At 35.4% G+C, this 27,723-nt stretch overlaps 1 protein-coding gene across 6 annotated transcripts in view; it reads left to right on the top strand.

Annotated features, from left to right (window-relative positions):
* DACH1 (dachshund family transcription factor 1) overlaps nucleotides 1-27,723 on the top strand; it is a 356,766-nt gene that overhangs the window by 295,411 nt on the left and 33,632 nt on the right. For all 6 annotated transcript variants that reach the window (XM_039562277.1, XM_039564712.1, XM_039565348.1 and 3 more), the window contains 4 exons: nucleotides 10,178-10,329; nucleotides 18,866-19,013; nucleotides 23,276-23,419; nucleotides 23,888-23,956. In XM_039562277.1, the coding sequence (XP_039418211.1) occupies nucleotides 10,178-10,329; nucleotides 18,866-19,013; nucleotides 23,276-23,419; nucleotides 23,888-23,956 (513 nt within the window). The remainder of the gene's footprint in view (nucleotides 1-10,177; nucleotides 10,330-18,865; nucleotides 19,014-23,275; nucleotides 23,420-23,887; nucleotides 23,957-27,723) is intronic.

The following is a 27,723-nucleotide window of genomic DNA, read 5'->3' as shown; positions in this document are numbered from 1 at the left end:
AGAGGTAAAACTTCTACATTATTCTATCAGTGAGCATCAAGCTAGTGAATGCCATAGATATCTCACTGATGGACACATTCTGGCAGCTTGTTGCAGATGTTTGATGAATGAATTGCTAGAGAAATCTTATCAGATGTAAAAATGCTTGCCTTTTCATTCTGAATTTTGTTTCTGAGCACTCTGGGGTGTAGGGATTTTGTTTGTTTATTATTATGGATTTCTGTGAAAATCAGATATTAGGATATAATGTATAGGCAATGGTTTGAGAAATGTGGCTATAATATTGTAAAGGACTATTTCTGATGCTATAAACTATGAAGCTCATATTGAACTCCCATAGGCAGACAGCCAAATTTCTATTAGGATATCATAACCATATAATCCAAACTGTGTACATCGATTATTGTCTACAACATTTGCATCTGAGTACTGGAACCATTCTGTAGATAGACACATTAAGGATGTTTATTATATCTGCTAAAAAAATATTGTGGAATAATTTGGAAAAAGTGAGTTAAATATACTCTCTTATGCAAATGTGGGTGTTTCAGCCACAAAAATAAGGAAGCCTCTGTGTTATACTGCTTCATGATACTAAATCAGCTCACTCCTTTTGTATTCTTCCTGGTGGGAGTTTGTCAAAACAGGACTCTTCACGTCCTTTTGTTTTCAGTAACACTTGATGTACTAGGTGTGAAGAGAGTTAAGACCTGGAGTTACTAGATCGTATATTTCTGTAAAAAGTGTGTATTGCCATTTGGGTGCCCAGGCAATGACTGGACATATTATTGAACTATTGATGATAAAACACCTGTTCCTTTAACCTCTCAGAAGCCTGACTGCAGGGCTGGACCAGCAACAGTCCCCTCAGTACTTTGTTTTCAAAGCATGGTTCCTTCCCCTGCATTTTCAAAGCATTTGATGCTTTTCATTGCATGCTCATGAATTCCTGAACCTATTGCCCAGTAGCCCCATATAGTTGTGTCAGTTAAATCCATCTCCAGTTCCTGATTATTTTATTTTACTGGCATAATACATCCAGGACAGGAATTTTGGCAAGGCAAAAGCTCAGGAACAGCTTTCCTTAATATGTTTCTGTCTTGCTGTGCATTTTAGGCTGGTCATTTTATTCACTGGTCTAATTCATGTATTCTAAATCCAAATATTAGAGGTAATTGCTAGTGTTCCTTTTGTTAAGTTATTAAAATCATGGGCAATTAATAGGATCTTGCAAGGAAGTAAAGACAATATGAGTATACGTGTTTTTAAATACTGGGTTTCTGCAAAAAGCAGTGTCACTGGACATTTTATGTATTTATCTAAAATATGAGATTTTCTCATTTTCATAAAAAGAAGCAAGACAGTATTCTGTATGAATATTCAATTAAGCAAAGCACTTAAATTAATCAATAGATCCAGTTTTACATATTCTGACCAGATAAATATTTTCCTGCTGGGATAGATGACCAGTGTAAATTGCCATAAATAAGAAGTGTTTAAACTTCTTTTGCCTTCTCTGTTGAACTTCTCTGACATACTTACTTGTGAAACACAATACTGTTGACTTCTGTGCTGCCACTTTACAGTAGATGCCAAGCATGCCTGGTCAACCTCATCTGCTTGCCAGCACTCTTGGGATGAGGGTATGGGACAGGTTATGAGCCGCTGAATGAATGACAGCTGACGAGTGTTGCTTGGACACATTACCATATATTCATTTTCTTTTTGGGCATCTGATTCGTGCTGTCAGCAGATTACCAAGAACATGGGCCACGTGACAAGGTAGCAGGAGAATTAATACTTAGGCCCCCATAATTGCAGAATGGCTAGATATGGACTTCTTGAAAACACTGACTTTTTTGGTTTTTTCCTGAAGAGAATGAATATTAGAATTATTAACTGAACACAGACCAAGGAAAATAATGTGAATACAATGCAGTTCCAGGTATTAACGTAAACCCTTCATCTTCAGAGAATTACAAGTTACCAGCTGTGCTCTTATCAAAAACTCCCTTCTTACTACCATTATGCTTACAAAAGAGGAGTGCTGTTATTTTAGATGACAATGACAAAAATGCTAATATTGTTGATATTCCTTATTTTTAAACCACCTTAAATCCCCAAATAATAGATGTTTTTCAACTTTCATGAAACATGTCCAGAGGATTATTAATCCAAGTCATGTGGCCCTTGAAATGATTCAATAAATTCTAGCAAAATGCAATTGTTACATTGTCTAATGTTTTTTTCTCTGCATTTTGCAGTAGCCATATGGAGGCAGTTATAGAGAAGAAGAGGCAGCACAAAAATAAGTATGCATACTGTGGATGCATTGCCTTGTGTATTGCTGTTATCAGTTGAGATGTGAATATTTATGTCCATAATTTTGCAAATGTGAGGTTTAGCCTACAATACATTCATTATGCAGCCTTAAAGTCCAGTCCCTAATTTGAAGTTTGGTGTTAATCAGGAATTTAGCTTAGACTGAAAATATTTGGCTTGATCATTTGATTCTGCATACATTCAGGCAAGCTGGATATATGACCAGGGAGCCAGCTTCTGAGCCAGCACAATAAAGGAGATTAAATAGATGGTTTTGTGAATGTTGGGGTTTGATTTCCTAACCAAATCTCCCTTCACTGCTTAGATGATCGTGGACACCCCTCAACATGGCTTTGGAAGAAGCTGAGAATGACTCTTGGGAACATCTAGGGAGACACACTTGCAGAACCCTCTGCATACATATATGCATATAAGCAGTTCTCATGGAATTGCTACAAAGCCAAGAAACATTCTTTTTAGCACTCATTATTGCCTGGCTGATGGAGTGGAGTTAGCAGAGTACTAATTGGGATGTTTGACATGAACTGGTAAAATACATTTATATTTTTTTCAGCATCCAAAGCACAGATGGCCTTACTCTGCATCCGATTCCTGCCAGTAGCATATAAGGATCTTTAAAAAAGAAATAATGGGCATTGTTCTTACAATTAAGAGCTGCAGGTTATAAAATTATGAAGTGCCTTCTCTTTATACTAATACATTGTTTAAAAATGCAATAAAATATTTGAATATCTTTTTAGCAATCATTTAATCTTTAGGAATTTCTTAAGTTAATTTCTTAATTTCTTCAGAGTTAATGAATGTTACTGTCAGGTGTTCAAGATATATGTGTTTTATAATTATCAGACATATACAGAATCATCTCTGACTTTCCCATTTCTTCTTTTTTCCTGATCGATCAATGCACTTTAATGAATTGTGTGAAAAAATCTGTGAGTAAACAAGATACTTTTTATTACGGGGACAGAGAAACTGTATAATTTTGTTTTGCATGTTACGTGTTATGATGCCAAAATAGAGAGAATAGAAATACCACTGGCATTTTAACATTCCATTGTATGGTAAAATATGTTTGTTTAAAAATAGGAATGATAATTTATTCTAAAATGTTGTGAAATCCTTGAATAAATAAATCAGCCAATACTGCTTGACCCAGCCCTAATCAGTAATAGGCTGCAAAATAAGATAAAGGTTATTAAAATAATCCTTTTATTGAAAGAGAAAATTAGATAAGTTGTGCTGATTGACTCTGAGGCCCTCCTAGGGACATGTAAAATGAAGAATAAACTCAACTTGATCTAGTCCAAAAAGCCTGAAGAAATCCTCACAGCTGGAACATCACCACTAATTACATTTTTACTTTTTGAATATATATTGCCATCTCTTTCTGTTCATTTTTAGTGATGTTATACCCGTAATTCCTTAACAGACTAAAATATGTGATCTTTAAAGAATGTATTTTATATATTTGCTCTGACAGCTGTAAATTTCATTTACATTCAACTAAAATTCTTGAAATATCACAAGAATTACTTGTGCAAAATCTGTTGTATGTAAAAACCAAGTTTAGCTGTTTTGTTTATTTCTTGCTGAGTCAGTATAAATTTCTTGCTCCTGGGCAGTCTTTCTCCTCCCCTCCTTCACCTCATAATCCCACTCCTATTAGCCCTTTCCAAAATGTTTGGCCACCTTGAGTGTCCTTCTTCCCTATTTTCTCAACTTTCTATTTCCTCAACTTTCTATTTCCTCACTTCTTGATTACTTCCCATCTTTTGTCAAGCCCTCTCTGTTTCTAACCTTCCATGTCCTTATTCCTGCCAGCATTATGTTCCTTTTTTCCCCCCCCTCTGTGCTTATAGAAAAATTGACTTGCAAGGTATCAGCATAGAATGGGTATCACTGAACCTTGGAGAAAGAGCGATCCCAAATGTTGTGTTAAAGAAGTGATTCTCCATCTGGCTCTCATTTGCAATTATGGAGGCAACTCCAACTGCAGGATGAGCAATGGTCCTGTGCAGTAGTGAAGAATGACCTGTAGAGAATGCATGTTCTTTAAAAGGATTAAAGAAATACTGGAAATTTTTTTAATTGATTTTTTTTTTTCCAAAAAGGAAAAGCATCAAGTTAGTACATTATGTTTTCAGTGGTTAAAATCTCAGAATTGTCAGAAAATATGAGTCTTACTGTTGGTGGGAAAGTCCTGCACCTAAACATCTAGGGAAAGTCCTACCTCCAAGGTGGACACATAAAACTAAATTCCTATGTCCTTTCATTCCTGTGTAGTTCTTTACATGAAGTGAGGGTGTGCGTATTTGGAAGCTGTTCCACTTAGGAAAATGGTCCATAATGGTAGATTTGATACATAGATGCATGAGTTCTGTAAGACCTGCTTGCACAAGTATATGGAATCACATCAGGTACAAAGCCATTGTGTGTAAAGTACACATCCAAGAAACTTAGTAGCTGTGATCCTTTCCATGTAGGTTTTTAATTTTTTGTCATATTTCATTATTAGAGAGTTGCTGTTTCCAAACTCCTCAGGCAAACAAACCAATCCAAGAAGCAGAACTCAGTGGACAGCATTTGCAGTGGTACTATTAACTGTGAGAACACCAGCCTGTTTGAAGTGTTACAGAAACATTAACCAATCAGTCAGTCAATTTGAATATTTGATATTCCCTCCTGATTTCCAGCTGTCCCAGTTGCGAATGTTTTAATTTCAGAGTATTTGGGTGTCCTGGAGAGCTGTTGTTTGTATAAAAAGAAGTAAATAAACTGTAGATTGAAAAAAAAATTAAAAAGTTAGTTTCAGTACATTCCTTTTATATGTGGTAACATCCTTCACAGTCGTCTTGCATTGCCCACAGTAACATGCAGGGTGAATCTTGAATGACAAAATCTGTAAAGCAGCCAAATGGTATGGGAATTGGGCAAGAGGTTCTTATTTATTTGTTTGTTTGTTTGCTTATATCTGCCTGAAATTTTTAAACATTTTCATTCAGGATACGGGATCCTTGTTCTTTTGTGTTAATATAAATCAAGAATTACAGATGAATTAAAACTGAAGAGCTTCTCACACTTGAAACCTCTAACCATGAGGAAGGTGAAATATAAAGCTTTGTACTAAAGAGTGTTTGACAATGTAAACCAAAATAATATTAAGCCAAGTGGAATAGATCGTTTTTACACTGTAGAAAAGAATGTGTGCACCAGATTTATGGCAATAAAAAGTGGAAGCAAAATCCTCTTTCATCATTCAAATGGTAAGAGTGAGCCTGTGTTAGGAACAAATACATGTGGAATATTTTTCAGAGAACAGAAAAGCCTCAAGATGCATTGCAAAAAAAAGCATGACATGATTACAGAATGCCAGTAATCTGTATTTTTTTTTCAGCCAGCTATTATCGCTTGCTTTCAAATCCTGGCAATATCAATATTCTCTAGTTTGATTGGTGACTGGTCTGAACTTATCCTACTTGCTTTTAGGAACAAAGACAAGACAGTGGCTACCTCTATTTATCTATTACTGTTTAAATAGCTGTCACAGCTTCCCGGATGTCTGTTTCCATGCTATCTGGTGAAAGAATAAAATAGAATGGCAACAAACCAAATACAGTGAAATATGTTTGTTGTACTTGGCCCAAACCAGCTGCTGTTTACAGATAAAATCTGGTTTGAACAAAACCAGGTGAATTTTGGAAATTGAGTAACAATGGATGGAGTGGTTGTAGCATTTACAAATACTATAAAGATACGTGTCGCATTCAGACTTGCCTGTTATGGTGATTTAGTTCATATGTCAAGACACATATTCATCTCTGCCCAGATACTGTAGAGGCTTGGGTAACAGCTTGTCCTATCCTTGTTTATTTGTTAATTTATAACATCTCAGTTCCTAGCACAAACCAAGGCAGGCCCGGACACTTCTTTGTTCTGCCTTGTTCTTTGTTTTTTCCCCCCTCTTTCTTTTCATTGTTGCGCTCCCCACTCTGACAATGGAGTTGTAGATTGACCCTATTTCCCCTTTTGCCCTGACTTCTCTTCTAACACTTCCTTTGATGTGTTTAGACTGAAAATACCAAATCTCTGTTTCCCAGCAAGGGCTCATCATTTTGCAGCATTGCTCTGCTAGTAGTGTAAGAGGAACATTAGTAGTTCCTTTGCAGCAGTTTAAAAGATGTTAGTCTAATGATTATTTGGAAACAAAAGATATCTCATCCTTTTGAGAAAAGAAGACTTGTGCAGGAACAAATTATTTTTAAATTTTTTAAAGGCGAGGGGTCGTATTATTTTGCTACTAAGATATGTGGTTATGTTTTAATTGGCTGTATTTACAATGTGGTTTTTCTTAAAAATGCATTTTTTTAAGATTCCCTCAATCATCGCTTATCTCACATCCACAAATATCCATGCTTCCTGTGTATAGTATGTACATTTGCTCTGTTTCAAACATACTCACACTCAAAGTTTATTTCACATGGGACATCAAGAAAACAAAGTCACATTAGTCTGACTTTTTTTCTGAGTTGACATTTCATTAGAATAAGTTCAGAGTAAGTTCATTTCTCTCGTCCTACCCTTCAGTGTAAATTTGTTTCTGTTATTTATTATAACAACAGTTTGGATGTTCCTTTGAATTCATATCATTCTAATCTTTTTTGAGTTACTTTGCCTGCTGCAAAACCATGCCACACATTGTTAAAAAATCTTCACAAACTTCACGTGTTGAGCATGCACAAAGTATAGCACGTATAACATTAAATAAATTGTAAAGTAGTAATACAGTAAAAAAAATTGATCCCTTGCTTGAATTCTATTACAAGACCTGTGTTAGGAGCCCTCAGCATCTCAGCAATTGCATGGAAGAGCAGTTTTTGAGTTAATTAAGGCTTATGGAATTTTTAAGTGGGTCAGTTTCATCTAGTCTCTCTTAAAATACTTTGACAATTTTAGACCTAAATTATCAGTAAGATTCCAAGTAGTCTTAGAAAGTAGGAGGTCATTGATCCATTTTCCTGGCAAACTTAGAGGAAAATGATGTCTTTTCTGTTTCCTTTCTCATTTATATGAATCAACTTCACCATGCATACTAGAGATTCGACTCTTTCCTGCTATATCATGCAAGAGCAATACCTTCACTGGAACCACTGATATAAAGAAATCTCTACCAAAAAATACTTAAGGATGTAACAATGAAGAGGCTTTTAAATATTTTCTTTTCTTTTCTTCTCTTTTCTTTCTTTCTTTTTTTTTTTTTTTTTAATTTGGGTAAAATAATTTGGGGAAGCCATATTTTCAGTACAGGAAAAAGTTTTCAGCTACACAATAATATTATGTATTGTTTATCAATCTATTGTCTAACTAGTTTTGTTTAAGTTTTGGCTTGTTTCTTTTGATTAATGAAAGCATAACGATTCTGGCAGCAGTTTGGAAAAAAACATTTGGTAGTGATTTTTGACACTAGGAGTTTGGAAGTTGAACTAAGCTAGTTTTCAATACCCAGAAATACATAATTTATTTTTTCTAATGAAGTGGTGAATATTTCTATAATATTTTAAAAGTTGGAAAGAAAATTCTCATATTTAGGGCCACATTTTAGTATATTACTACAAAAGGACTACAGATCTATCCATGCTGCTGAGGAGTAGCCTGAGGACAGAGGATACATCCACATAGTACATTTTTCAGAGCCTGCTTTGAATCTCAGTAAGGTAGATAGGAAACGGTTCAGTAATCTAGAGCCATTTTTTTCTCAGCACTTTGTAACATGACTGGAAAACTTAAATGTGGCTGAAAAAATCCTTTATGAATCTGAATGGTCTGAAGCTTTCCTGGTTAACATCAATTCCTTTCAGTAACCTTAACTTGGAAAGCTTTTGAATGATGTCTTTATGAGAAAGCAGTAATTGTGGCATGAGTTGTGACAAACAGAGCGTCTTACTCCTTGTGTAGTCTATTCTCAGCCTGAGCCACAGTGAAGTAGGAAGAACAGCACCCAGGATAGGAGTCATGTTCACAAAATCAGATCTTTCCATCTGAGCTGCTCATCTCAAGCTTCTCTTACAGCCAGCAGGCACTTCTAGAGGAAGGTTTTCCTCTTCCTGGAGTAGATGCCTGTGAGAGTTCAGATGGATGAGTACCTTAAAGTGGCCTTTGCTTCTTTCCACTGTCTATAAAAGAGCTTAATGGTACCAGCCCAGCAGCAGATGTCCAAAGGCCTGTTTGGGTAGTTCTGTGGAAGGACATAGTAGGAAAAGCTATTACTTTAGCACTGTAAATACTGACCAGCATGCCAGAGCTGGTGAGGAGATGGGACGAGAAGTCTGCATCTGAGCATCGTTAGAGATTGCTTCCTTCTGGAGGAATGGTGATGGGGACTGTTGGAATGAACTGGGACTTTAAGGATTTCCCATCCTGAGATCATCAACACTGTAACCTTTTGTTACTGCAGATTTAAATTTTCATGGTCCCAGACTATGTCAACTTAAAACACTGCACTCAGTCCAAGAGATAGATCTTTTTAGGCAACTAGGAACAACTCTCATACACAATTTTAATGAACATGGTAAGATAAATAGAGAAGTACAACCATTATTGAAACTAAAATTAAATAAAAAAAAAAAAAAAAAAAAGAAATTTAACTAGCCCAAAACATATATAACTTACAATGGTCAAAGCCAAAATAGAAAAAAGCAAGTCTTGACAAACTCCTTTGTAGTCAAATAGCTGTGCAGAATCTGCATAATACCTAGAGTACATTCTGATGTCCTTGCTTTGTACTGAGATACATCAATGTGTCAGTTAATGACTGAGCCCTTGGTAAGAAGAATATGCATAGATATGTGTATCTATATATATATGTATAGATAGTTTTCCTTTTGAAGAATTCAGATTAACATCTGGTGCAAAGAAATTGACCTAAATTTCTATATCGTATCAACAGTAGCCTAAAAATGTTTCAGAAAGTGAAAAAAAACCCAAAAAAAAACCCCAATGAAAAAACCCACAAATGAGGGTAGTGAAGTTTCTATTAATTGTGGGGGTTTATTTTTTTTTTCCAATTCTTAATCTGTTCACAGATTATCTGTGAAACTTTAATCTTAGAAGTCTTCAAGCTGTGCAACTTTTTTCCTGTTGTGATGTCAGAACTGATCAGATCTGATTGTTACAAAGATCCACTGAGGAGTTCAGCACTAATTGTTAGGAGATGTCCGTGCTTAAAAAAATTAGGCCAGTGATTGTTACCATGCTGTTAATTTCATGTACTGTTCAGAGTATGTATTAATTGTGGGAATCAGGTGTACTTTCTTGATGAAAAATGTATTGGGGAGCTGTAGTTTTTCTTGGTGTTGCAAAATCTTCTGAGCTGTAAGTGGAACCATTAAGAGTGGGAAGGGTTAATTGTATGGGAAGCCCTGTATTCAAATACTTCTCATATACAAAATATATGTCATGCTAGAAAATATTCTATTGTCAATCCAAATAGAGCACAAACTAAAATGAGATAATTGGGAAGGTGCCCATAAAGTCAGCCTGAATATATTATCACAAGTATATGTGAGATAATATTTGTTTTAAAAAGATTCTATGGCACTGTAAACTCAGTCTCATTAGAGACTGCATTTAAAAGGCTTATAAAGTTACTCATTAATGTTATCTTGTTGTATCTCCACAGCTTTTTCATTAAAGAAAATTCAGCAGAAAGCATTTTCTCCTGATAGCAGGAACCAATTTGCAATAAATGTTCTGGAAACCACTAGGGAAGCCATTACTGAGGTCTAATAAAAACAGACAAGCGTAACTTGTTCTATATTTTTGTTTCAATCACATACAGATGAGACCCCGCTCTCCACACCAACTGCAAGAGACAGCCTTGACAAACTTTCTCTAACTGGGCATGGGCAACCACTACCTCCAGGTTTTCCATCTCCTTTTCTATTCCCTGATGGATTGTCCTCCATAGAGACCCTTCTGACTAACATCCAGGTAGGCCTTTCTGTAGCTCAGCTTAAAGGGATGGAGAGGAGCCAGTTGCAGATTTGTCTAAATTAATAAAACCATTCTAGCTTAATCAGTTCATAAGATTTTGGATCAACTAATTTACTGAAACTTTCTAGTAATTTAGGTTTTAAAGGAACCACAGCAAACAAATGAATTTAGAAGCTGTCAGATACAGTACATAAAAATACAGATTGTATATTAAACCACAGCAGAAAATTCAATGTAAATTACATTGGTGTGTTTAACAACATTTGTCTTCAATGCTCTTTTTATTACAGGCTAATGAAATGTATCTTACTGTTTAACTTTATCTCATTTACTAAACAGAGAAAGAGTCCTTTAATAAATAGTTATTTCAAATTGCTCGAGTGGCATGGTGGAAAGGATATTTAAAGCTATTTGAAATGTGTCGCCCATAAAAGCATTTTCAAAAAGCACTTCTTTTATAAATAAGCTCATTTCACTTAAAGTACTGTCTTCAAAGAATAGACTTCAAAGGGTGTTACCAAAGTTTATACAGATTTCCTATTTGGTAGTCACAATGTCTGTTGTGTGTACATTAGAGCCGTGTTCAATTATTATTTATAGTATATACTATATGTAGCTTGAAGCCAAGTTGTTTGTGTTTCATATTAGAATTAAGAAATTTTTTTTTGTCCACAAATTCAATGACTTTGTGTTCCCCATATGCAAATTTTGCAACAATATGGTTGTATGTTGCATGCAGAAGCAAAATGATAGTGCCAGAAATAACACAGCCATATTGCATATTCCAGATAAGCCTTGTCTGGGCAGCTACCAACTTCTAATTTGTCACCATATATTTCCTGGTCATTCCTGCAAACACATAAAATCAATTGTATTCTATCCAGCAAAGGATATTACGGAGTAGGGCCAGATCCTGCTCACTTTTCTGTCTGAAGAAATCTCATTAAAGTTTATGGCACTTCAGAATTGTTTTATGAAAAGTATATGAGCCATTCATTAGTTGTGTTTTGAGGTCTAATAATGGAAAAGTACTGCTATTTAAGAATTGAATATTACTATCTCTGCCTGGTCTGAAAGAGCATATTTATGATTCCTTTTTGCAGTTCTGGGACTTAGCATCTTAAATATTTAAACCATGAACCAAGGTAATTTGATAACAGCATTCTTGTAACATATCTGCTGCAGTCTGCAAAGCTTGTATTCTTTTCTTAAGGCAGAAATACAGTTAGTAATGTTTTAGCTGTGCATACATGTACAGAAAAGTTCTTAGTAATTTTTTTGACAAATGTCTGCGCTTAGTGTCTCTAGACAGCCACCTAATGAGCAAAGCATTCAGCATCAACAGGTTAGCTAATCTCGTGATTGAATATGAGAGTGCTGCACTACTTCAGGATAAATGACCAGGATTCATTTGCCAAGAATGCATTCAGTTTTGTTTTACAGAAAATGTAAATGTGAAATTCAGTCATTACTTTTTTTTTTTTTAAATGCTCTAATCTTCCCTGGGATGAAAAGATAAAAGGCAACATCATAAGCAAACCAGAAACTTTTCTGTGCCTTCTCTCGTTGTGCTTTTGTACATCCTACTCCTTACATCGAGATTCCATATCATGACAAATCATCTATTAGGGAAAAGTGGTGGGACATAAGTCCTTTTGGAGTTTTTCAGTATGTCTGCACATCACAATACATGTTTTTGACAGATTTCTAGGGATCCTTTCATAATGGTATATGAAAGGCATTTCCTCCCCCTCCCCTGCTCCAGATTCAATTTTTATCAGGACAACATTAGAAAACCGCTTCATCAAATAAAAAAATAAGTAAAATTAGTTCATTTTCCCATCTGTGTAGGAAAAGTTGACTCTAAGAGCAGTAGAGTATATTACAATATCCTATGGACAATAGTGTCAATTTTGTTAATCAATTCCATTTAAAATTATTTAAAATGGTTTCCATATTTAGCCGCTATTGCAATGAGAGGGGACTACCCCATGCCCACAAATGAGTCAGATACTGTGATGCTGACACTTCCCCAACAGAGTTTTAGGTATTTGACTACAAGTTCAAATTTGTTGATGGCATCTGTGGGAAGAGGCAATTCTGTACCATGGTCCCTGATTGCACCGTAATTTGTGACTTTGCTAGGAAATGTGTAAGTAGTGCCTGAAACCCATGGTGCCTTTATTACCTGAATTAGAAGGACTCTTTTCACTGAGTAAATGGTTCCTTGCTGTCCTTTGGACCTGATGAATTTTGCATCCCTTTCAGTAGAGATGTGGTTTCATGGGGAGGTGGAGCAGTGTGATACCTCACTGTTCTCTTGTTGCATCAGTGGAGCAGGTCTAACTTCCTTGGAAAGATCATCTGGCCTACAGTCCATTCCCTGCCTTAAGTACTAAGGTGCTTTTAAAAGAGAAAATAGCAGAAATCTAGCCAACGGCTTCATGAGTGGATTTGCTAAAGACTGCTCTTTTTTCCCCCAGGGTGATTCATGCTGAAAATAGGGAGGTGTCCTTTCACTGAAAGGGTATATGTCTACTTGTGAAATGCAAGTGAACATTTTTTGTTAGGTAATGGGTCTGGGAAGCATCCACAACATGGCACATGTAGTGCTGGAGGTAGCCTACATTTTAGGAATATGTTTATCACAGAAATATATAACCAAGGAGCTTCTGGCTACACTAATGTGCATGGACTTGACAGTGGATCTCTGCCGTGATCCCCTTCTGTATATTAAGTTGTGTGAGGTGCAGGATCCAGAGGATCTGAATAATATAGACTTGGAGGCCTCCAAAAAGCTTGCAGAGACTGTCCTGGTTTAAAACAGAATGCGATTAGGGTGTCATATGGGCACTAAGTGCTCTAATTTTGACCTTTGCCAAGGTAAAAAGGATCCTAAACCTTGTCATTGGAACTGTGCTTTTTGGGTATGAGAGCAAAAATTTCTAAACGCTTTTGTAACTTAAAAACTAATGTGCTATAAGTCCTGCAGATGCTGATGAACTAAGGTGAATTTGTTGCCTAACTGTAATTCTGTTGTAGAAGTCTGAGTCATCCTTTAGAACTGACCTCTGAACACAAGTGGGTCTGTTTCTTCCATCCATACTAAAGTTAAATGGATAGCCCCTGATCACAAATTCATAATTTTAGGCAAACATTAAACAAGCCTATTTGCTTCTGTTGTCACCAGTATGTCTTTCTGTATGCCATATATATGGGGGTTTTTTTTACTTCTCCATAAATCCTTCTTTAAGCAAAATACAATGTTTAATTATTTGTACATTTAAAGAGGAGATAATAACAATATACAATACCCAGAATAACCAATGTTGTTCTTGCTGGGGACTGCTGAAATACAAACAGTAAACTATAAAAGAATGTAATTAAGCAAATACACACATTAAAAAAAGGAGTAAGATTGGAAACATGGGGTTTTTTATTTGGAATTGTATCTGCACATCTAAAAGGAAGAGAAAATAAATTTCCCCAGAGAACTTAAATCGAGTCATATGTCTGTTTTTTCCCAAAGTGTATTTGTAGATTTCTTCTAGATTAAATGCTGGAAATGTATGTGCAGTTGCAGGGAGGATGAAGGGTGAGGGAAGGTGAGTCACAGCAAAATGCTGTGTGTGTGCTGGTGAGAAGGCTAAAGATGTCTCTGTTCCCCTCACATAAGTTTACCTTTTTGAGTCATGGCCTGATTATGCCAAAGTATGTTACAGCCATGGCCTGTCATGTGGCTACAATATTCTTGGGTAATAGTAATGTTCTTTCAAGCTTTTAGAGTCTGAATCTTTACCGTCCCTGAGCTGAATTTCCATTAATATCTAAGGGATTATATAGTTGCACCATGATAGCTGTATTTTTCTATCAAGACTGTATTGTACTGACATATTTTTGTTGCTAAATATTTTTAAAGAGATGCCTAAAATAATTTGCAAGTATCTGATTGATATTAATAAAAGCACTGCATGGTTACAAACTAAATTCCCCTCTGAAAACAAAGAAAACTACTGGCTTTATTGCTGTGAGTCTCCTGCACTGATACTATCTATGACTAAATACTAAGAGAAAAATACTGCAAAGAGTGGATAAAGTAAAAAATCACAGTTTTACTTCATTAAAAGTAAATTTATTTTATTTATCTTCTGCTGAAATTCAAGAGAATTATTTTATTTTTCACAGAAAGTAGTAATGGAAAAATGTCATTTATACTTGTGTAATATGCCTTTATCTGTGATAAAGTATTTGATCTGAGATATTAAAAGCATTGTCTTTCAGGAGTCATCTCTAGAGATATTCTAATATGTTGTCTTGCTCATGGTACTTAGTCACTAGTCAGTTATAAATAGCAGATATTCAAAAATTAACCTGCGAAGTTAACTAAAATTGCAAGTTTATATATATTTTTTTTTGTAGAGCCTTTCACTAGATACTTTTAATGGTGAGACCATACAAATGATATATATTTTCCTGACTAAAAGAGAAGCAATGTTATCTGAAAGTGTTTTCACCATGAATGGCTAATACTGCAGAAAGAAGCCCCGGAGCTCCAACCCTCTGGAAGCTGGGAGGTTTGACCAGGAAAACTTCGTGGTGTGCATGCCCTGATCTTCTAGTTTTCCTTTCTAACTCAATGTGGGCAATTGTTGGAAACGGGATATGATCTTCTAGATAGACTGTCAAACTAATTAGCAAGGTCATTTTGATGTCACATATAAATGTACAGCCAACTAAATTCTGTTAGTTGGAACACACACTTATAGATGCAGCTAGAAAGAGAAGGAGCTTCTATATACCTTTCCCTCCACCCCTTTCAAAGTAGGCAACACATTATTTGCATAATTTAAAAATAGTGATGAGTAATACTGGTTTTAAGACTGAGTTGAGGTTTGATACATGTTTTGTTTCTGTAGGATCATGAGGCTGCCCTTACATGATGGTGTTTTCAGATCAGAGAATGGGAAGAAACTCATATATCAACTTTGCTGTGCATTTGGGACAGTTCTAAAGGATTTGTCAGTGGAAAATACTAAAAAAAGTACAGTAAAGAAAACAAAATAAATCAGAATGGTCTATAAATCTCCAGGGAATAAAACTTCCATTTTTGACATTTACATTGAAATAAAAATTAAGAATGACACCGAGAAGCCAGGCTCCAGATAGAGCCATACTGTATTAAAAACAAATCTGGAACCCTGAGCATGTTCACTGCAATTATCGTTATGCAGCCTTCATAACATCTGACCTTTCCTAAAGAGAAATATTTTCTTTTTGTTAATTTCCTATGTTGCACTGCATTTCCCATTGTCATTGGCAGCATATTGATTTAATATCAGGTTAGAGGATTAGCCATAGCACGTACAAGTTGGACATACTGTATTTTGTATAATCTCCTACAGCTGATCCACTGGGAGAATTAATAGAATTTCCTGCAACTCTGAAATTGCTATTCCTGTTCCAGGGGGCACTGATGATTTTTTAAATGTTGTACTTTTTTAGTTTTTCTCAGACCCTTCTGCACTGAATAAAGGGAGATATTGAATGTTTCCAGTATTTCTGCGTTAGTGCTGTCATTGGCAGCAACAGCACCTTTGATATGCATCAGTTTGGCTCTAGTGCAGATTTTTTTTTCCTTGGATGCCTACTGATGTGCACTGATTTAACTTCTAAAAATGAAACTTAATTTTGTGTAGCTTATAAGTAGTCCCTAGTGGATCTTGGCTCCAAAAAGCTAATATTTTTCAGACATAATCAGCAGCAATAGGTAATGTATTACCATTAGCTATGTTAGCAAGTATAAAAAAAGGAAAGGCTGGGGGAGGAAGTGTGGTGAAGAAATTCAATAGAAAATGTAATATTCTTTTAGCAACTTCGTACTTTGCAGCAATTCTTAATATAAAATTACACACATCAGTGTTACACTCTAGTGTTATTCTCCATGTTTATTCACAATGATTGTTTCATATTTAAAGAACACCAAAATATTGTGTTTTGTCAGCCAAGGACAATAATAGTTTAATAGTAATTTATTTTAAACTGCTACTGATAATACAACCAATCAACACATTAAGTGATGCCAACATTGGCATCTTGCTAAATAATCTCTAGGCTTTGCACCGAGAGTACATCTTTCAAAGATAAGTCAACAAGAGCAATCAGAGCAGAAAATTAGAATTTGGTATCTTAGAATTAAAATACAGCTAAACTAAAGTTTTAATTGGGGTGATCTAAAAGGGCACTTGATGTAATGATCTCTTTCATTTGTTGCTAATTGTTTGTTCCTGATGAAGAAGAAACATGTACATGAATGTAGTTGAATTGAGTAAAGACGGCAGTTGCTTTAGCAGCTTGATTTTATTGTTAAACAAGATGGATTTTAAGAATTTGGGAAGACAGTGTTTGCAGCTCTAAACTTACCAGACAATACACTTTTCATCAACAAATACTTTTCATGTAATTTCTCTTGATCTGGTTTATTTATGATTTGGATGAATCACATATTCCACTAAGTGATGAATTGGAGGAAATTAAAACACTCTAGAGTTTAAGCATAAGCCAGAAGCAGGTATTGATTAACAACTCCTACTTCAGTTTTTTACTAATTCAAATGCACCAAATGTAGGAGAATATGACTGTGGAAAAGGAACAGAATTCAAATTAATACTAACTTCTAAAAAAACCACTTTCCAAGTATTTCAAATTGTACTTTGCTTTGCATATGTAATGTAGAGCTTTATATGTACTTTCTTTGTTTTTCTTTAATAGTCATTCAGGTTTAACATTCAACCCCAAATACCTTTGTGGTTTAGTTATTTTACGACAGCAAAAGAAAACTGGTAAAACTTTAAACATTTTGTGAGGACATTTGCTGTGTTACCATTGTTACCATTTTTCCAAACATGGTTCTGTAATCACGTAGCGTATATCATTTTGCTGACCATCTGGGCCTTGCAGTCAGGTGTTGAGTTCTTTTAGCTTTTGTGGACTTCAATAGATTGAAGTGTAACAGAGCTGCAGAGCATTAAGCTCTGAACAAGACAAGACTTGAGGCAACAATTGATTTAAGAAGGAGGATGAGGAGTACTGAAAATAACAGGCTCTGAAAACAGTACTAAAAGAGGAGTTTGAAGGATACAAATTTTAAAGCAATCATTGGCACTGGGAAGACTAGAGGGATAAATGTGCAGACTAACACAAAAAGTACTTTTTCTGTTTCTCAAGAATCATTATACATGCTGCTTTGTCCATTCTTTTTTTGGAGATACTTAATAAAAAAAAAAATTTTTTTAAAAACATACAACCCAGAATCCAATTTAGGAAGTGTGGCTGAGGGGTCAGGAAGCTTATTTGGGAATGGGGCATCATGTTTTTATGTCTGTAGTGCTCAAACCTGGTCCTGAGTGTGAACCTTGTATCTGTTAGCTGAATGTTTCCCTAGCAGAGCCATTGGTGAGTACTGTTCTGTCTCTCTTGTTGGCATTGTTTTGCTTTATATCAGTAATTAAATCTCTGTTGGGTCAAATTATCTCTATGGTTATCAGGAGTCTTGCCTAGGATATAGGAGAGTTAGTTTCATATCCATGGAGGTTCATATATGAATATCCGTGCTTAATTATCTACTTTATTATGATAGCTTCAGTAGGAGGGATTTGGGTGTAGACCCAAGAGCCTGATGGCTAGACTTTTGGAAAATGGAAAAGGACATTTGCATGTTCATTTATTTCAATTTCATTTCTCCTTCTATTTTGATGACCTGTGTCAGTGTCCTATCTAGTTGTTATTATTAATAATACACTATTATCTGTGCCAGGATCATTTTATTTCCTTTCAAAAGAAGAAGGAAGTTTGAAGTTGGAATTCTCAAAAGAAGTTTAGAATAATCTGAATTGTTATTTCCTGATACACTAACAACAGAAAAAAGGGTACAGTTTGTATTAACCATCTCAGATCAAGAAATCGAGACATGATTGTGTTTTGTTTTTCTGCTGTCAGATAATAATCATACAAAATCAGGGAACAGACTTGTTAAAACAGAGATATCTTCCTGCTTTGTGACCATCCTTTGCTTAACATCCCAATATAGCTGTAGTCCATGGTAATTAACAAGGATGAGGAGCAAAATGGCAAGACTTTAAAAGAGACTTTCTCCCTTAGCTAATTTCCATTGGCTTGAGTTGGACTAGAGATTGAATTCTGTGTATGATGTGACTGTGAGACTGACAACTTTTCAGTTTTCTTAAAAGGTGTAAACCTATTCCTATACATTTTTTACATTAGTTATATGCACAGTCAGAGGTGAGTTTACATTTTCTGGGAAAACATGACTTCCAGGTTTTTACAGACTTTTGTCCACCTGTTAAAGTTATTTCCAGTTAAATATTGTTGTTGATAATTGGTAACTTTGATACTGTGACAGAATTATTTTATTTCTAAAATCTCACGTGACTATCAAGGAAAAATAAAGGTAGGTAGTTATTATGTCAACTGTTCTAACATTCTCCAAATATTATCCAACTTTATCTCTGAACAGGGTCTACTAAAGGTTGCTATAGACAATGCCAGAGCTCAAGAGAAACAGGTCCAACTGGAAAAAACAGAACTGAAGATGGAACTCTTCAGGGAACGAGAACTGAGGGAAACACTTGAAAAACAGTTGGCTGTGGAGCAGAAGAACAGAGGTATCTTGCTTAAGCAGACATAAACACCATGTAATTTATTTCCTTAGGAAAGAATTTTCTAACAAACACCTGCATTTGTTCAAAATTTTACCACCCTTAAATCATGTTTTGTCTCAGCTGACTGCAGTGAAGGATGTTTTATAACCTGCCTAATTTTGTATAGGATCTTCATGAGACTTGGAGCAAGGAACCTCCTTTTTCTCAACATTTTTCTTGAATATTGTAACATCAGTAATACAAAAGCAATTATAAATACCCTAGGTGCTGTTACAGACCTTTGCAGGTTGTGATCATTAGGAAAAGGGACAGCTACTTAAGACAAAGACAATCTGCATCAAATTTAAGAATCTGCAAGTTTTTAGGAACTCTGCTCTGTTCTTGTAGTGCATATTTAGGCAAACTGGAGGTAATAAATATAAAGATAATGGTAATATATGAGCTCTTCATAATGCATAGTAAATAAAATACATGTTTGTAGAAGTAGCAGTTAAGGTTCTTCTTGATGAAGCAGAAGCGTTGGTAGCATCTGTAGCGTTAACATCAGCCACTGTAAAGCCTGTACATGTTAGAGATTTTTAAATAATTACATTGATAGCAATGGTGAGGCAGTTTGCAGTGATTGGCATTAACTATGTGCATTACGAGCATGTTTCTATCTTTCTTTATGCGTCCATTTCTCTGTCTCTGTATGTCTCACCCTTTAAAAGTGCCCGGTTCGTTTGCAAGGACAGTTAACCTCTGGGACTCGCTGTTTAACTCAGACCATGACAAGTCAGATGTGTATTTTTGTAGGGCTAGAGCTACAAATCTCTTCTTGTTCAGTTTACGTTTCTGGTAACCACCTAAACAGAGAATCCCAAGAACAGTTGGATTCAAAGCCAATGTCATTATGCCTTAAACTTACATGCTAGCAGTAAGTACTAAATGTAATCCTTTTTCATGCCTTCACCCATTGAAGGGTAGGAATATCACATCATTAATTACCATTTTTTTAGCTTTTGAGAGTACATTTTGAAAGACAATTGCTATTAGCAATTATCACACCTGTGCAATGAATTATCCCTTTGTCCACAACAGGTCTATTCTGCTTAATACAATTATATTACACTTTTAAAATAGTTTGGTAAAAGAGTAATTTGGTTAGTCTTCACATCTTTCTCACAACTGCTCAAATATATGTTCCCTTTTAGAGTTGTGCAATCACATGCACAAGAGAAAAGGTTTGGGCAGGAACCCATCTGACTGTAGTTTTGCCATCTTAAAATTAGGTGTCTCATTTTAATGAATAGAAGTTTGCTTGCTGAACAATAAAGGGAGAAGCTGTTCTCAGATAGGTTGGGTGGGTCAATTGCACTGTGAAGACTTCTTTCTCTTCCCTTTAACTCCAGAGGTCACATGGTTGAGTAGGCTGTGCTAGACACATGTGTTTTGAACAGTGAAAATTAAGCAAAATGAATTTAACTCAAAGTTATATGTTAGAAAAAAACATGGGATAGTCCTTTATTTTGTTCAGGTTACTGAAATAATTGGCAATATTATTTTCAGCATGATGCATTACCTGCTTTTGTATATGTATCCCTCTAATGATGATCTTGCACTGGGGAAAAGAGTCAGACCAAAGAGGAATGGATTGGAACACTTAATGGTGGTATGCAGCAAAGCAAATATAATGAGGATGACTATCTCTGCTAGTGGCTACTTCCATATAAAACAAAGAAAAGTGATGGATTATTCTTTAAAATTAACAGATCGAAGTAAGAGAGAAAAAATAAGGCCAGGTTGAAATTATTGTGACTATTTATTCTTCAATTAAAGGCAGAAAAATGCATAGGAGCCTTTACCTACTGTTAGCTTTCCAGATAGCAAGTGTCATATCTTAAGGAAAGTTTCACATGTCTTAATGGAAGCATGAGCAAGAAGGAAGAAATGTACCAGGATCCCTGCTAAGTGAAGAGACACTGTATGGAAATACTGAAATACACTTAAAAGCTGCAGCAAAGAAACACAAGACACTGTGTCACATAGAGGTCAAACCCTTTGTGAAGGCGATCTTTAGCATTAGGTAACATCGATCTATCTTTTGCTCATCATGTTAATATAAGTCAAATATAATTTTCTTTAGTGGCTATATATGAGTAATATGAGTAATTTTTCCTTTTTTTGTGGAGCATTGGATTCACTGCTGCTACTGTATGTTCTAAAGAGCTGCTTATTTACTGTACTGCTTCCTTCCTTCTTTTTAAATTTTCCAATTAACGATTCCTAAGGCTGTAGGATGTGTCTCATCAACTGGTGAAAGTAGGATAATATCTCTTCTGTGAGCAGCTACACAGTAAGGGTTTGCTAATTCTGGCTCTGACTGCTGTAGTCACATCTACAATGTGTCAGCCATGATGACATTTTAATTCAGAAAGCAACATATGTTTCCTTCTCATTTATTGCAATCACTTTCAAAGTACTTATAATGAAAACATTAAAACCATGCAATGATTCAAAATGTATTTAGTTTAGCCTTTGTATAGATGCTAGATGTTCTTTGATAGTATGAGCTAATTAGACTGTAAAGTAGTTGGTGTTGTACAAAATGAGAAAGAACCAAAAATTCCAAAGTCTTGGATGTAAATTATGTAGTTATTCTGACTACAGGATATGTGCTTATGTTAATTTTGTGCCTGAACAGTTCTGTATGGCAGCACAAAATATACAAGATCATCTAAAAGGTGGTTCTTCTTCGCATATAAATTAAAGAGTAATAACAATGAACAGTTCCCTTTAAAAATTTAATTATTTGCATTTTGTGAAAGATACCACCATCACAGTCTACTGTCCCTGGGGAGTATGAACTGGTGGAAGTATATTTTTGTATTTTCCAGCATTCATTGCTAGGCAGGTACTAGAGGTTACTTTGGAGTGAGATACAGGTCTAGATGGATTTTGGCATGCAAACTTAACAGTTCCTCATATCTGGATTTGGTAAGGGTAATTCTTTTCATATGTGTAAAGAATTCTTTAGTGAGTAATTTAGTAGGTAGTTTCTTAGTTGGTGTAAAAATAACAGACTCTCCTGGAAAGAATTATCCAGAAGATCTTGGGACAAAAGATTTCACATCCGTGAAAACCCTAAATGTACTATTTAAGAATGGTTCGGGTGTGGCAGGGGAGATAATGCTATGCTTTACAACTTTACATGATTGCTTCAGAGGCCCACTTTGGTTTTAATAGAGTAGAAAAATTGGTTGACATTACCCTTTTCCATCAGGAGCATAACATGTGATATGTTCCTTTAGTTAGGGATCCTGCAAGTCTTACCTTTGTGGTTGTAAGAAAGAAAATTGTGATGAAGTCCCATCCTGGACTTGCCATCATTTTCCTACAGAGTTTAAGCTGAAGAGATACAAGGGAAAGATTTTTTCTAAATAAGGACTTTCTATACTTAATTTCAAAATCCTCCTTTCTTTACTAGTATTTTCCCTCACATTTGACATAGCATCGTAGTATTTACTTGACTGGAGGATCCAGCACCATAAAGGATTTGCCGCAAGTTCTTCAAGGTTAGATGGCTGATGGGACAGGCACCAACAGAAAGCAAGAAAGAGAAAAAGGAAAGACAAAAGGGAAATGTGGGAAAGGAGTAAATATGGGGAAGAGACCAGGCACCAAGAGGTCAGATGGCTTGCAGGAAGCAGATCTTGAAGGGGAGTTAGAAGTCTCAGGGCCTTTCCCCAGGAAATGAGGACCAGAGGAGGGTGGGGAGTGCCCAGCACCCAGGCACATGGATCCCCCTCTTACACAAGAGAAACTGCAGGGAGGCAAGAACTCCATCACTGTGCATCTATTAACTGTGCTAGGGGAAATAGAAATGGTGAAATTAATTCTGAAAAACCACCTCACTCCAGAGACAGGGTCTTATATACGTCAGATGATTCAAAAAGTACATTCCATTGCTGGTTTCTGGGGTTTTCTGATTTGAAAATTTGCATTCTCAGCTGTTTATTAAAAAAAAAAAAAAAAAAAAAAAAAAGAGTAAAAAAGTCATTGCTTGATACCGCGTACTCTTTTGAATATTGTCAGATAGAACAGTAGCTCTTAGAATATTCCAGGGTGATTCCAGCAAATTTCAAGTAATTTAAATGGGTATTGTGTAATTAATCAATTTATATGAATGTTGCAGCTGTAGCATTTCTCAGGACTCTTAATAGGTAATCGTGCAGCCAAGTTTCAGATCCAAACTGGAGTATACTGATGTTATTTTTTTTTCACAGCAATAATTCAGAAAAGGCTAAAGAAGGAAAAGAAGGCAAAGAGGAAATTGCAGGAAGCACTTGAATTTGAGACTAAACGACGAGAGCAAGCAGAACAAACACTGAAACAGGCAGCTTCAACAGATAGTCTCAGGGTCCTAAATGGTAAGAAGCCAATTTTTGCCTCTGTGTCATTAACTTTCAATTTACGTGCCAAAAGAATCTTGTTATATTGAAAATTTATAACATGATGGAAAGGACAAAAAAGAAAATCTCCTTTCTTTCCTTCATTCAAGTGATACCTCTCTCTTTATTACTTTTTTACTTTATATAGTATGTGCAAATAAACTCACTGGAGAGAATGTTCAAACTAGGACAATTTTATATTATTAGCTTGAGAAGTCCATTTTTTTTTCTACCTTTTTTTCTCCCCCCCTTTATGCCTGAAAAATCTATTGCTCATTAATCTTCCCAGTCTAACAAAAAATTGTCCTGGCCTCCAGTCATTGTTCAACATTAAAAAAACTGACAAAGGTTGATTGTATTGTAATTCAACATTGGAGTAACAGGTTGTAAAAAGGGTTATAAGAATCAAATGAAATATGTGTCAGTCTTACCTTTCTATGTTTGTAGACTCTCTGACCCCAGAGATAGAAGCTGACCGCAGCGGGGGCAGAACAGATGCTGAAAGGACAATACAAGGTAGGAATTTGCAAAAGGCTATAAATCTAGATCTTGCTATATGAGTTTTTCCTCAGCTTTAGGCTGCTATTCAAGCATGTAGCCTACCATCTGGGCCACATCAAAACAAGTTCAAACAAGGTCAAGTTCATCTTGCTTGTTTATAAGAGAGAATACATTCTGTGCTGATAGATTTTCTTTAAATTAATAGGTCATTTCTGTTTATACAGAGCAATTAAAGAAGAATAATTAATTTGAAGCAGTATCGGGTTGAATCTCAGACATGTTGAACGCAGTTTTTGTGAATGTGTGTAGTTTGATTTGAGTTAATAATGTTTTTAAAGGTCTATTTGAAGCATCTTGAGCCTTTTAACTGTACAAATGGCTAAACCTAATGGGTAGCATTCAAGGCATGATGAGAATTTCATAGCTAATAGTCAGTGGCAGTTACTGAAAGGTGTGTTTCAGTAAGCTACTCTGAGCATTAACAATAAATAAGCTGTTTATTCCCATCTTGAATTTTTCATTTACCACATCCCATTATTTACATTTTAATAAAACAAATCTGCTGAGTAAATTTATACATGAAATACTAAAGAGAGCCATATTACTTCCCCCGTGAATCTAGATGTATATATACGTTGCAAACATCAAGATATTAGTAAAGACCAAATTTTGAAGATAGTATTTATGTTATAATATCTATTCTTATCAACAGGCTAAATCTACTTACATGAATACTAAACAATAAAAATAGCAATCGTTTTCAACTGTAAATGAAGGTGCTTTTTTCAGAGGCAAGCCTTAAAGGATTAGCTCCAGTAATCACACTCAATTGCCTTTATTTTGCATTTCGAAGTCAATCATCCTAACAGTATCATTTGACATCTTCTGTGGGTTATTTAATCACATTTTCTAACTTCCAAGGAGTTGTTACTGGTGTGCCACAAGGAGACTGTAACAACAGAATAAAAAAGTCAAGAAGCTTTTAATGGATTGAACATATAAACAAATACCAAAAATTCAGTAAGTTCTTATGAAAGGCAAACACATATATATAAACAAATACATTTAAAGCAAGTTATGTCTGCGAAGTCAATAACAAAGAAGTTGGAATATGCCAGATTAAATGTTGCCTGGGAAGTGAATATATGTTATGAGGTCTATTATCCCAGATTCCTGCCTTCCTTCCCGTAAAATGTATACATTATTCAAAGCACCATTTGACATAATTCATTTGGTAAGAATTCAGCCATTATGTCTTTTGTTATAATCCAGACATTTTGTTACTTCTTTTGATGCTAAAACAGACTTCTAATTTCTTGGGAAGCCATGCTGCTGCACCGGTCGCTGCAGTACTTGCACTCTTTGCAAACATTAATTGCTCCATCTTCAGAGCATTCTTGCAAGAATTGAAATTTGGAGTATTCCATTCGGAGTATTGATAGCTGGGAAACAGAGTCAAAGACAGATTAAGATGACATATTACTTAACTGTCAAGTATCAAGGACCTAATTTTTCAGGATGCTTTGCATTTTTGGCAAAAGTATTCAGGTGTAATCAAATCACTGTTCCTGTTGAGTTCAGTTTCACTCATAGGCTGAAATATCAAGCTGGATATTTATAATATTTATAATAAGAACAATACAATTTTGGAAGTATGTATTCTAAAGGACTTATCCCAAACTATATAGGAACAGCATTTCAGCTTTTGAACAATAATTGTGCATTCTTTCCCAGCTATCCTCTGCCTACTATTGCTCATTTCACATATTTTCAATTTTGAAATAAATGAAATCAAGGATTTACAGGAGACGTTCTCAGTAATGACTTTTCCTTGATTCATCAGTCCAAGATGATGTACATTAAAAACAAAACTAAAATCCACAGATGATTATTTAGTTCGAGGCTGGACCATGATATTTTCTGATTGTGATATTGAATCATACTGCAAAGGCAACCTTAATTCTGACATTTCCTGTACCTACTTTGCACTCTTAACATATAACTAAAGCAGAGGGTCTGTAAGAAAAAGGAAAGAATAAGCAAGAAATCGAGTTGTCATGTCTTACAGCTTAATGTATTCAGCTCAATCATAGTACAGCAGTTCAGAACTTTTAGTTCTACCACAATATATAATGCTACAACACAAATGTAATTGTAGGAACACATTGATGTTGTTAATCAGTCATTATAGGGTGACAGGCTTCAGAAATAGTTCAAGAAACAGTAAGTAGCAGGCAAGTCATGCCAAATGTCAGGACTCTCTGTGTTCATTTCCAATACTGGAAGGAGGATTTCCTTTCACCATAAACTCCCTTTTCTCTGTGTCCCACTTACTATGTATCCCTTTGTATCTGTCCCAGTTCCTCCCACTTTCTTCCTCCTCCCTCTAATCCCACTTTTTGTCAATTGCTAATCTGACTCTTTTCCTTGCTCTACATTACATTGCGCTTCTTTTTTCCTAATTTCACATTCTTCCAGCATTCTCTTCTGAACCTGGTTTCATGCCACCCTGATTATTTCCTTAATTACAAGCTCTTTCTCTCCCAGTGACCTCCAGCCCCCTGGCTGTGTCTGACCCTTCCTGTTGCCTCCTCCCCTTACCCAGTCATTTCAAGAGCTGCATTGACATTCCCTGTTACCAGCCTTCCCTGTTGCAAACCACATCTCCATCTGTAGTGTCTGCTTTCCCTGTCTCACTGTCAGGCTCACATTCCCTACCAGTTTCAGTATATTTCTGTTTCTTTTTGTGTACCTGCCTGGATATCAGGGAGGGAAGCACTGAGAGCATTCTGTTAGTATTTCAGTATTTAGCATGGCAATTGTAGGCAGGAGTGAGGAGAAAGAATTGCAGGGAAAGAACCACTTCATTCCTGCAGCACTGGAATAAAGCATGCTCAGTACAGATGGAGCCCTTTACCTGCAAAACTCTACAAAAGCTTTCCAATGGATGAAACCTTTTTCCAGTACTTTCTTGGATTTCGTTTGGGGCAACAAAGACCCTATTGTCACAATTAAACACTATTTCAATTGTGTCCTTACGTTTTATCTGTAAATTGTATTTTGTATACTTTGGTATGCACTATAAAAGAAATATTATATACTATTCTAAATACAGTATATTCCACAATTAAAAAAATAATACCACCTCTTGCACCTTTCAGGTTCTGGGGAAAAGATACTTACTAGGGAAATACTTTCTTATTCCTCTCAAAAATGTATCTGTGTCTCAGTATCAAAGCATGCCTGGGGTAATAGTCTTTTTATCCACAATCATTTTTCAATTTACTGTGTTGAGCATGCTATGCAGTTCTATAACGAAGCAAACAAAGGTAGGAAAGCTGCAGTGCTCTGTAGGGAAGTGTTATAATTGAAACACAAAGTGTAATTTCAGCATTTAAGAAAATATTATGCAAGAAAATGGTAATTAAAACTAAAGATTTTGTTTACTATTTATTATGAATAAATGGATACTTGTCAGCTTGAAGTTATATCTAATGTTGCTATTTTTAAGTAACACTTTGAAGAGTAAGGAATAGGACTAATTTAAGCATAGAAGATAATTGCATTTGTCAATAAGGGGGTATGTTCTGTTCTATTTTTTTGTCATGTAGCACTCATTTAGATTCACTTTTAATGCATGTAAAATCTTTTGTAAAATAGGAGCAATAATAAAAAGGAATTTGAATACAAGACTATAAAAAGAAGCAATGCAGAGTATTTTAGAGTTGGGTTTGAGTTTTTTAAATACTGAGTAGATAACAGTTTGTTGCAATATCCATAAA

This window comes from Corvus cornix, chromosome 1, assembly GCF_000738735.6.
Source record: "Corvus cornix cornix isolate S_Up_H32 chromosome 1, ASM73873v5, whole genome shotgun sequence".
Taxonomy (NCBI): Eukaryota; Metazoa; Chordata; class Aves; order Passeriformes; family Corvidae; genus Corvus; species Corvus cornix.
This window is presented reverse-complemented; position numbering and strand designations above follow the sequence as displayed.